The sequence below is a fragment of the Mesoplodon bidens genome (genome assembly GCF_964165515.1).
Source record: "Mesoplodon bidens genome assembly, chromosome: 15".
NCBI lineage: Eukaryota > Metazoa > Chordata > Mammalia > Artiodactyla > Ziphiidae > Mesoplodon > Mesoplodon bidens.
This window is the reverse complement of record NC_138171.1, coordinates 57,528,941-57,541,182: the sequence shown is the minus strand read 5'-3', so window position 1 is coordinate 57,541,182 and position 12,242 is coordinate 57,528,941. Positions and strand designations below refer to the sequence as shown.

At 52.3% G+C, this 12,242-nt stretch overlaps 1 protein-coding gene across 1 annotated transcript in view; it reads right to left on the bottom strand.

Annotated features, from left to right (window-relative positions):
- LOC308628340 (uncharacterized protein) overlaps positions 1 to 12,242 on the bottom strand; it is a gene marked incomplete at its 5' end in the record, with an annotated part of 154,999 nt that overhangs the window by 36,273 nt on the left and 106,484 nt on the right. The window contains 6 exons of the mRNA XM_081255163.1: positions 1,284 to 1,637; positions 2,873 to 3,232; positions 4,104 to 4,457; positions 6,662 to 6,739; positions 7,943 to 8,172; positions 8,835 to 9,143. Coding sequence (XP_081111289.1) covers positions 1,284 to 1,637; positions 2,873 to 3,232; positions 4,104 to 4,457; positions 6,662 to 6,739; positions 7,943 to 8,172; positions 8,835 to 9,143 — 1,685 coding nt within the window. The remainder of the gene's footprint in view (positions 1 to 1,283; positions 1,638 to 2,872; positions 3,233 to 4,103; positions 4,458 to 6,661; positions 6,740 to 7,942; positions 8,173 to 8,834; positions 9,144 to 12,242) is intronic.

The following is a 12,242-nucleotide window of genomic DNA, read 5'->3' as shown; positions in this document are numbered from 1 at the left end:
GTCTGACGTTTGACGCTGGTAACCCTTCCCTCCTCTTGGAATCCTTTCCTCCCCAGCCTTCTCCCTTGGGGTTTCTCCTCCTCCTGGCCTATTCTTCTTGGTACCCTTGGCCACTTCCTCTCATCCCTCCAGCTCTGCAGCCTGAGCGCTTAGTCTCCACCCACCCCACAGCCATGTCAGCCAGTCTGTGGCTTTAAATGTGACCACCTCGAGGTGGAACCCTCCAGTCCAGACCACAGCCGACCTCCCGACTCGAGAGCTGCCCCCAACATCTCCACTTGAGCGTTTAAGAGCCCTGTCAAATTTAACACATCCAAAATAGGTCTGGAGTTGGTGACACCACTTCCCCAACCCTCCTCCTCCATCCACCATTCTCCCCACTCGGGGAACAGCAGCCCCAGACCTCTCATCATGTACGACAAGAGCACAGTCGCCATCCACTCCCCTCTTTTTCTCACACCCACATGCAACTTCTATCCAGTCCTCTGTGATGGATCCTGAATCCAAGTGTGCTCCCACCCCATGGGCTTTTTATAAAACAGGAGTCAGCAAACAATGGCCCATGGGCCACATCCAGCCCACAGGCCACATCCAGCCCACTGCCTGTTGTAAATAAAGCTTTATTGGAACACAGACATGCCCACACAGTGCATATTGTCTATGGCGCTTTGTACTACAATAGCAGCAGTGAGCAGTTACAACAGCGGCACTGAGCAGTTACAACAGCGGCTGAACGGCCTGCAAAGCCAAAGATATTTACTATATGAACTTTTATAGAGATGGTTTGCTGACCCCAGTCCTAGAGAATGCCCTTCCCTCTCCAGCCCTGCCTCAGGGCCTTTGCACTGGCCATACTTAGAATACCCTTTCCCCAGACACAAAACAATGCTACTCCCTCCTCTCCTTCAAGTCTGTGCTCAAATGTCATCCTGTCTTTGGGGCCAATCTTGACCGACTATAAAATTGCAATATCTGCCCTGTTTTTTATGCCCCCCTTTTCCACTTTCTCTCTCCCCTTAGCCCTCACCACTGTGTAATACACTCCACAGTTCAGTGATTTATTCTGGGGGTTTCCAGTCTGCCCCAGGCAGGCATTCATCTCTGCTTTGTTTATGGGTGTATGTCCAGGGCACAGAGGAGATCCTCAATAAGTATCTGAGGAGTCCATCCCTTCAGGGTTCACCCGATCTCTCTGGTTTTGGCAGTGGTCAAAAAGGAGGCCCCTGTCCTGTCCCCTGGAGACCCTGGTGCCCACCCCTCCCGCTCACCCCTGGCACACCTACCTGCAGGGCCTCGCAGGAGCTCTCGGACAGCACCCGCCATTGCAGCCAGGGGTCCAGCTGCAGCTCGCCGCTGCCCCAAAGCTCACAGGCCCCCGCGTGCAGCTCCAGGCCCAGCTGGTGCCCAGCCTCCCACCCAAGCTGGACGGTCAGCGAGGTCTCTGGGGGAATGGAGTGCAGTGAAGGCAGCGTGTGCCTCATCTTCGCTCGAAGTGTGGCCTCGGATGGGTGCAGGGCCACCGCCAAGGTCAGGGAGGCAGTCTGGCCAGCCGCTGCGAGGACCCCTGAAGCTTCTGCTTCCCTACCTGAGGCCTGCAGGGAGCCGCTGAGCTGCATCCCTGCTGGGAGGCCCAGGCCCTGCAGGACCACAGAGAGCGGCGTCGGAAGGTGGTCCCACATCAGGAGTGACCCTGATTCTCCAACTTCTACCCTCTTCCCCCTCCAGCCCTGCCTACCAACTTGTGCCCCTCCCCCATTACGGTAACAACAAAACTGCAACAGCAATCATAATACACAACAATTGTCCATCATAGAACACTTAGTACATGCACAGCCTCATGCTAAGGAACTCACAAGAATGTTCTCTTTTCACCCTATTTGATGGCTCTGAAATGGGTAGTTAATATCCCCATATTACAGATGGGAAAACTGAAGCTCAAAGAGGCGAAGTCATTATCCAGGGTCACATAGCTAGTAAAGTAGCAGAGCCAAGGTTTGAACCTGATCTGTCTTCAGTCTGTGCTTCAGACTGGGGCTGGTTCAATTTAAATTAAAATTAAGTAAAAGAAAGAATTCAGGTTCATCTGTAGCACTGCTGAGCTCATTTTAAGCTACACATGGCTGGCAGCTCCTGTCCTGGATATCAAATAATGAAACATTTCCGTCATCATGGAAAGTTCTAGTGGGCAGGCCTGCTTTATCCCGTGATACTTTGCTCTCTCATGGCCCAATCCTGTGTTGACCTGATTAACACTGACAGAGCATCTGTGGGCACCCAGCCCTATGCTCAGGGATGCCGAGTGGACCAGACCCTGTCCCTGTGCCCAGGAAGCTCCGTCAGGAGACAGGGGAGTGACCTGTCCCACTCAGACGAGGGCATCAGACCTGTCTCCTGACCCAGACTCCAGCATCAGGGATTCCCCTCCCCCAAACATCACAGGACAATTCTCAGACCACCTCTCAGCTCAGGTAAAACCCAGCCTGTGGTTTTTAACAGGTTATGAAACCAAGATGTGACTGTTCCCCACTGGCAGCTGAGGACAGCTTCCCTCATTCCCTTCCTGCTCTCAGAATTTTACTAAGAAGACAGACTTTTATAAGAATTTATATTCAGAATTTATATTCTGAATCTGTGGTCCTTTAGTTTCACAGCGTGCCTCTAATCTCTCCCAGCCTCGATTTCCTCATCTGCCGAATGGGAATGCGGGATTAGTGATAAGAGGAACCAAGTATCCGACAGGGTTTTTGGGAAATAGTAGCTGGGGTCTTGGGAAGCCCCTGGAGGGGAGTGTCAGCCAGGCTGCTCAGGCCTCACGCTGACAGGGGCTCTGGAAGCTGCCTCTCCAGTCACTTTTCTGGCCCGCCATACATACCTCCAGCAGCGGGCAGCCCGGCTCAGTGGCCAGTGTCCATGTGCTATGGTTCTCAGCTTGCTGCTCCAGTGCACCCTGCAGCTGGCACGGCCCCATCCGGAGGGCCAGGGAGCCATGGCTGATGGGGGGGCCGGGCCGGGCAGTCAGGCTGACGGCACTCCTGGGCGGCAGGCCCAGGCGACCCAGAAGAGGCAGGGAGTGGGTCAGGTGCCCCAGGGCAGAAGGCTGGGCCCCGCAGGTACGGGCCAGCTGCAGGTGGGCGTCTCCGTGGTCACTGCGGAGGCCTGCGGCCAGGTCGAATTCACAGGGTCCCCAGCTCAGGTGGCCCTCGGAGTGCAGGGCCTGTGGGATTCCAGTTGCCTGGAATATGGGGTAAGTGGTCAGATTTAGGGGCAGCTCCAGAAGCCAAGGTGGGGGATCTGGAGATGGGCCTGGGTGCTAAGAGGGCAGCGGTGGACCCACAGCCTGAACTCTATGAGCACCTCCCTCTGCAAGGTGACTGATACCAAGGGCATCCCATGGAGAGGTTGGGGCTCAAGTTCTGGCTCCACCACTAACTCGGTTGTTCCAACCTGCAACCTCAGCTTACCCATCTCTAAAATGGGAGTTGATTTATAGCATCGTAAGTTGCTGGGAGATGTAAGTAAGTTAATACTTGTGAGCCCAGAGCCAGGCACCCAGAAAGCACCAGCTATTGGAAATACATCACTAACATCAATGTTCACTGGCTGGAGGGCAGACACCTTAAGCAACTCGCTCCCCTGGGGCCCAGGACGCACCCCACATGGGGGCAGGGACCCAAGATGGGAATGAAAGGAGGGGTACAAGCAGCCCATTCCTCCTGGGGGTGAGGATTTAAGGGGGCTCAGAGGGCACTCAGCACACGTGCCTGATGAATATCAGCTGCTGCTTCGTTCTATCCTCATTCTTACTCCCGGAGCCTTAACCCCAGGAGTGGGGGAAGTGAGATGTGAGAACAGAATCAACTTGAGCCCCAGAAAGGAAGGGAACCGGTGTCTCAGGAAGGCCCTTTGCAAAAGGGGAGAAAATTCAGTTCTGCTCCTATTTTTGGCTCAAAACTTTGTAGTCAACGAGTCCCCCAAGTCAAGTGACAACGGCAAAAAAAGACTGAAGTTCCTCATGCTGAGTGCAGAGCTGGGCATACAGCAGGCGGTTAATAACTTGTGGGGGGAGGTGGGAACCTACATTGACCGGTGGGGTGGGGGCTTACCTCCAGCAGGGGGCAGTGATTCACCAGGGCCAGGGTCCAGTTGCGTGTGGCGTTGGCCTCTGTCCTGACGTCCCCATGGGCAGTCAGGGTGCACGGGCCCAGGGCCATCTCCAGCTGGGCCCTGGGGGCTTCGTCTCCCCCCACGGACACTCGGATGTGGTTGTCGGGGGGCACCCCCAGCGCCTGAAGTGGAGGCCATGTGTGCTGGAGGCTGGTGTCCAGGCAGGCATGGTGGCCGCAGGCTGTGTGGACATGGGCCTGGGCGAAAGCGTCCCCAGAAGATACCTGAGCCGCCAGGCTGGCCCCAAAGGCGTGGACCAGGAAGGAGCCATTCAAGATAAGCACAGCTGGATTCTGCCACCAAGAAAGGCAAGGTGAGCCCGAGTGGGTGTCCCTACAACACCCCACCAAGCGTGTCCACCGTCTTCCTGTCCACAGGTGGTCAAGGGAGCCCCCATCCCCCAGGAGCACCCACCACCCCCCTTAACAGGTGATTGCTCCTGTGAAGCACTTATCTCTGAAGAGCTGAAACCGGCCTCCCAGGGAGTCAAGAAATTCGACCGTTCAGAGCACTTTAGGGCCCCTGATGCTCGCTCCCCGCTCCCCACGAGGCCCCTGGGTCCTCCCTCCCGTTTCCTCCTCTCTTTTCCATAATGGAACCTTGGGCCTCTCAACCTCTCTGGTCTGGACACGTCCCTCTTAACGCCTCGAATGGAAGTCACTGCATCTCTAAGTAGTGTACCTGGGGGTCCTGGAGTGTCTGCACGCCCATGACAGAACCAGGAGCTGCTCTCAGCCCTTTCCTGTCACCCAGTGCTCATCTGTCCACCCTGGGTGGGGACAGCACCACTGACGACAGGGTGAATGCACGTATCACCCCCACCACAGCTAAATGGAGGCCACAGAGGAGCCACGGACCTCGGGGTGGCCGCCCACGGGGCACAGCCCATGGATTCTCCTGCCTGGATGTTGCTGACCTGCTCTAGGACTAAGAAAAGCCCGATTTCCAGCCCTTTCCTGGAATTCCAGACCACGGCTCTCGGAGGGAAGGGCCGTCCATTCATGGCTCTTGTCCTAACCCTCCCGCTCAGTTAGTCTTTGCAGAAGTCACCCTCGCGCCCCAGCCCTGAGTCTTTCTCATAGGTATAGCTGCTAACTCCACGTGCCCCCTCGGTCTTAAGTTTCCTCTGGGGGGAGGCAGCCCATCTGTCTAGCTCATTAAGACCCTTTCAATCCTGATCCTGAATTCTCTTGGCTAACCCTCCTGCCATTCAGGCCACTGTGTGACCTTGGGAAGGTGACTTCACCTCCCTGACCCTCAGTTTCCACATCTGTAAAATGAGATCATGATTCCCTGGTAGCTGAAACCACGCCAAAAGAGAGGATACCAAATTGAGCTGGCACCTGACATGCGTTGGCCCATTTCATGCTCGACAGTGTAAGGTAGGTGTTGCCACCTGCAGTTTACTGATGACAAGGCTGAGGCTCAGAGAGGTTAACGCCTGGCTAAAAGTCACACAGCAGGTGAGTGGCAGGTCTGGGCAGGAAGTTGTGTTGGTCTGATTTTCTGGTCCCTGTACTGGGTGGAGCTGCTACCACTGCCAAGCTGGAGGCATGAAAGTACTGCATCTTTTACGCTCACAGAGGTGAAGCTGGCAGAAACAGTCCTCCCAAGGAGGCCATGTTCCCTCTATTTGGACAGCCAGGCAGTGAGCCCATAGCACCAGCTCCCAGGGCCCCCAGGCAGTGCCCCAGGCCAGACACCCTGCAGCATCCACTCAGCACCTCCAGGCTCATGTCTCCCTGGTCCCAGAGCAGATCCTCAGGAGTAGAAAAACCTGTCCTTCTCCTCCCCCAGGCCGTCCTCAGGGCTGTGCTCACTGGCTGGTCCTCCAGAGCTAACTGGACTGAGAGCTCAGCTGAGCCAAGCCTACCACAAGCTGCCCACCCAGCTGCCCACAGGGCAACACTGACAAGGTCTGCAGGCAACCCCAGTGGTTGCCCCATGTCCAGTTCACCCACAGCTCTTGGTCCAGGAGCCACAGGGCCCCGCTGGAGATCAGGGAGTCCAGGTGCTGTGCTCAGGTCTCCCAGCCATGCCTTGCCTTCGAAGGAGAGGACCTACTATCCACCTGCACCCTGGCCCGGGAGAGCTTGGAGCTACTTAAGCTGTGTTGTGCCCCAGCCCGGGCAGCATGTGTGCCATGGTCTGTCTCCCTCGAAAGACCCAGATATGCCTGTCACCAGACCAGCTCCCTGTGGCAGAGGCTGGCTTGAAACACTTGGATTCTAGGTCACTATCTAAATGCGCTTACAGAAGGGACCACCCATCTGCTGTCAGGTTGGGCTGGGTCCCCTCAGGGCTGGAAGCCCAGATGCATGTTACTGGGGACGTGGAGGGCGTGGAGGAGGGGACCATGTGGGTCAGCCTGGCAGTGGCCACAGGCCCTAAGCCATCCAGCAGGCAGTCCCTGGTGCTCAGCCTGTGCCCACCCCACCCCTCCAGAGGCAGACCACCATCTCCCACCCTGCTCTGCCTGTGACAGAGACCCTTGTACCTCGTGAGGCCACCCAGTGACGTCCCCCCAGCAGAGCCCTGACAGCTGGGCAGGCGAAGCGTCTCCACTGCAGTTGACCTAGGGAGACCAGCAGGGTGGGTAGGGGGCATGTGTAGGCATGAGGTGTCTCTCACCGATCTTAACCCTGGACAGAGTACTGAGATACAGCTTGACCCCATCTCCCTTTGTGAAGTCCTCCCTGGGAAGATAACCCCCAAAGAGAGGTTTGTGCAGACCTAAGTGCTAACCCACAGAATCGTCAAAAACAGAAGTAACCAGAAAAAAACAGAAGTAACCTGTGTGCCAGGTTCTAACTGGTTCCTCATCTGATCCTCAAGGTAAACATGGGAGGCAGGGATTATAAACAGCCCCATTTTGCAGATGAGAACACTGAGGCACAGAAAGAGTAAGGAACTGGACTAAAGTTGCACAATTGGTAAGTGATGAAGCAGGCTGGATTCGGGCCGCATGCCTGGCTCGCTCACCCTGACACTCGCACACTTTGGATGGTTTAGCCACACCTGTGCCAGGCCCAGAGGTGGTTTCCTGCTTTTTGTTCTTGAGAACGATGCAAAAGACAGTTGTGTGTGTGTTTCCTTGTCTAGGGTTCCGGGTTTCTCCAGGGGAGGTAACCCAGAACACAAGCTGAAGGATGAGAGTCTCAGCAGTTTTCATTTTACTAGATAGACCCAGAGCGCCTCTGAGGGAGCTGCCTCAAATACACTTCCATTTATGAGGGCAGGGGAGGGAGCGTTGACAGAGGGACAGGAGGACAAGTGGACAGAAGACAGAGAAGAAGAGTAGAAGGCAGGGTGGGAGGAAGGAAGGGAGGGTGGATGGATGGGAGGAGAGGGTGGGAGGAAAGGAGAAAGGATGGATGGGAAAGGAGGATGGGAAATTTGGTGAGAGGCTGGGAGGGAAGGTGGGAGGGGCTGGGATGGTGAGAGGGGCAAGCTGGTGGGAGGGGCTAGGGAGGTGGGAGGGGCAAGCTGGTGGGAGCTGGGAAGGTGACTAGAGAAGTTGCATAGGCAGTGGGCCCCACCCAAATGGGGACCTTGGGTCACTTACCTGGAGCCTTGAGAGGCCGTGGTGCAGCCCCAGGGCCAGCCCCCAGCGGCCGCCGGCTCCCTTCCTCTCCAGGGCTACACGAAGCTGATCGCCATCCACGTTCACCACCAGCGCGACTGCCAGACTGGGTCCCACGCTCTGGGAGAAGCAAAGCTGTGGGTGTCCCTCAGGCCCACTGCCCCCACAGGGCCCGGGCCCAGTCCCCTCACCCACCTGCAAGTGCCCACGGCCGTCCACGGAGAAGGGGAGGCCCCAGCGCCTGAGGCCGGGCACCGTGTGGCCAAGGCTGGCACGGAGCCGGCTGCCCAGGGTGCTGGTGACCGGGCCCTCCAGGCCAAGGGCAGCATCCAGCTGACGCTCTGCACTGCGCAGCATCACACGCACCGAGAGGTTGGAAGCCACGTGGCTGTGCAGTAGGAGCATCTCTGCCTGGGAGGGGAGTCCTGGGGATGAGAGGAACCAGAAGATGGTACCCTCCACGGGAGCCAGAACGGGGTCACTGACAGCCCTCCTTCTCTCTGGAGGGTCCCCTGAGCCCTGAGGCAGACAAACCCCCCAGCTCCCACCTATACCTACAATGGCCACACCTAGCAAGTGATAGGCCCCGTGTCCCCTTTGGATTCCTACCTCCCCAAAGGCAGGGCATGGGCTCTCAGAAAGCACGAGGGGAACGGGTCTGATCCTGTGCTCTCCTCTTGTTGCTGCACATTTGGGCCCCCCCAGGTCCCGTGGAAATGTCCCCAAGAAGCTAGAGCTGGGGGTGTCCGAGCTATTTCTTAACCACAGTGCCGAGAACATCCTGGAGGCCCTGCTAGACCAGGCTTCCAAGCTGGAGAAGCCAGACTGGGGGCGGGGAGTCCTGGGGGAGGGGCCAGTGGCAGGGGCATCTGCCCTCCAGTTTAGAAGTGCATCTGTACTGGGTAGCAACCAGTGTTCTGGCTGAATAACAGCCCAGGGAAGATGAAGGCACTGGGAGAAGCTGGTAGGGGGAGGAAATAGAGCTGGAAGGTGGGTTTGGGGACTGGGGGCTCCTTTAACTCCCTTGGCTTCAGGCCCTGGGAGTCTTTGGGGGAGGAAGCCATTGGGCCCTATCCACCCCTCCTACCTGCCTCACTCAAGGTGCTGATGTTGTGACTCAGTGTGACCGAGAGCTGGCCGTGCCCAGGGCCCCAGATGCAGACTCCACCCAGAGCTAGGCTGGCCGTGTCAGCACGGAGGCTGGCCTGGCCCTCAAGTCTCCCCGTCTGGGCCTGCAGTCGCCCCCTCAGCTGGAGCTCTCCTGGCAAGGCCCGGCTGCCATTCTGGACAAGGATGCAGGTCACACTGTGCACACTGGTGGTGTTCCCTGCCTTCTCATGCTTGTCCCGCAAGAGGAATCCCAGGACAGCTGAGTCAGCAGTGACCTTGATGGTACCTGCAGAGGATGGGAGAGAACCCATACAAAGAAGGGGGTCAGCCCAGGGTACTGGGCTGCTTTGGGAAGTAAGGCAAAGAATCCTGGGGCAGGAAGTTCCTAGATCCATGATAAAATTCTAATTCATGTCGGAGAGAGCATATCTGGGAAATGGACCAACTTAAACCACCTCCCCCACAGGATGCTCCGAGGACCAAGCAAGCTAATTCACAAATAAAAGAGCTTTGGCAAAAAAGCAGCAAGCCTGATAAGGCGTGTCTGTTAATACCAGTGCTGAATCCTGCTCAGGATAGTCACGGATCAAAGTGATAGAAAGCCCCCATTTTACAGACAACAAAACTGAGACCCAGAAAGCCTCGAGGGGTCCAACCTGGAATTCTACGGAGAGAAAAATTGCTCAGAGGTCTCTTCCACCCACTGGAGAAGAAGATTCCACACTCTTAAGCTAGTCCCACACACCCTTAAGCTAGTCCCATTCCAATACATAACTCATGCATTAGAGAAATTCTTGCTCTTATCAGAACCATTTACATCTCCTGACCCCACTGGGCTCCAGTAGGGTCTTGATGTGGTTCAAGTGCCCTTATACCTCTCTCCTTTCATTCAAGGTTTGACTCGGGGGTCACCACCTCCAAGAAGCCTTGCTTGGCCTTTCTGCACCCCCAGGCTGTGTTAGACACCCTTGTTCCATGCTACCAGACACAGAGCTCTGGCTAACCTCTATCACAGAGTCCAGAGCACTTTCTATACAGATGGAAATTTCTTGCAGAATCTTGAAATCATCTTTTTACAAATTACTTACATTTTAGGGCCCTATGTCACCATGCCCTACAAGATGTTAACCAGTGTGAAATAATGTCAATGGAACAGTGTGGAATCGAGGAATAGACCCATACACAAATTGTCAATTGATTTTTGACAAAAGTGCAAAGGTAACTAACCAGGAAAAGGATAGTCTTTTTAATAAATGTGCTGAATTGTTTGGAAATCCACATGTGAAAAAACTACCGTGAACTTTACCCAAATGTATACACAAATTAATTCAAAATTAACCACATAAGAAAAGGGAACCCTCCTACACTGTTGGTGAAAATGTAAACTGGTGCAGCCATTATGGAGAACAGTAAGGAGGTTCTTGAAAAATATAAAAATAGAGTTACCATATGATCCACAATTCCACTCCTGGGCATATATCCAGGAAAGATGAAAATTCTAATTCGAAAAGATACAGGCACCCCAATGTTCATTGCAACAGTATTTACAATAGCCAAGACATGGAAGCAACATAAGTGTCCATCAACAGATGAACAGATAAAGAAGATACGGTACATATATACAATGGAATATTAGCCATAAAAAAATGAATATGCTATCTGCAACAGCATGGATGGACCTGGAGATTATCCACATTATATTGTTAATTAAGTCAGACAGAGAAAGACAAATATCATATGATATTGCTTATATGCGGAATCTGATATTGCTTATATGCGGAATCTAAGAAAAAAGTGATACAAACGAAATTATTTACAAAACAGGAACAGATTCACAGACTTAGAGAACGAACTTATGGCTACCAGGGGGGAGAGTGGGGGAGGGATAGATTGGGAGTTTGGAATTGACATGTACACACTACTATATTTAAAATAGATTACCAACAAGGACCTACTGTATAGCACAAGTAACTCTGCTCAATATTCTGTAATAACCTAAAGGGGAAAAGAATTTTAAAAAGAATAGATACATGTATATGCATAACTGGATCACTTTGCTGTGCACCTGAAACTGACACAACATTGTTAATCAACTATGCTCCAATATAAAATTTAAAAATTTTTAAAATAAATAAAAGATACATGCACCCCAATGTTCATAGCAGCATTATTTACAATAGCCAAGCCATGGAGGCAACCTAAGTGTTCATCAACAGATGAATGGATAAAGAAGATGTGGTATAACAGACGTAGAGAACAAATGTATGGACACCAAGGGGGGAAAGTGGCAGGGGTGGTGGTGGTGGTGTGATGAATTGGGAGATTGGGATTGACATGTATACATTGATGTGTATAAAATAGATAACTAATAAGAACCTGCTGTATAAAAAAATAAATAAAATAAAATTCAAAAAAAAAAAAGATGTGGTACAGATATACAATGGAATATTACTCAACCATAAAAAAGAATAAAATATGCCATTGCAGCAGCATGGATGGACCTGGAGATTATCATACTAAGTGAAGTAAGTCAGAGAAAGACAAATATCAATATCATATGATAGCACTTATATGTGGAATCTAAAATATGACTTGGGCTTCCCTGGTGGCGCAGTGGTTGGGAGTCCGCCTGCCGATGTAGGGGACATGGGTTCGTGCCCCGGTCTGGGAAGATCCCACATGCTGCAGAGCGGCTGGGCCCGTAAGCCATGGCCGCTGAGCCTGCGCGTCTGGAGCCTGTGCTCCGCAACGGGAGAGGCCACAACAGTGAGAGGCCCGTGTACCGCAAAAAAATAAAATAAAATAAAATAAAATAAAATAAAATATGACTCAAATGAACTTATTTACAAAACAGAAGCAGACTCACAGACATAGAAAACAAACTTATGGTTACCAAAGGGGAAAGGGTGAAGGAGTGATAAATTAGGAATTTGTGATTAACAGATACACACTACTGTATATAAAATAGATAAACAACAAGGTCCTGCTATATAGCACAGGAAACTGTATTCCATATCTTGTAATAACCTATAATGGAAGACAATCTGAAAAAGAATATATATATATATATATATATATATATATATATATATAAAACGAATCACTTTGCTATACACTTGAAACTAACACAACATTGGAAATCAACTGTACTTCAATAATAAATAAATAAAATTAACCACAGACCTAAATTTAAAACCTAATATCATAACACTTGTAGAAGAAAAATATGAGAGAAAAATTTGTGGCCTCAGGCAAATATTTCTTATATGACATCAAAAGCATGATTCACAAAAGAAAAAAAATGATAAATCAGACTTCATCAAAATTTAAAACCTCCACTTTTCAAAAGACACCATAAAAAAATTAAAAGACATAGATCAGAAGA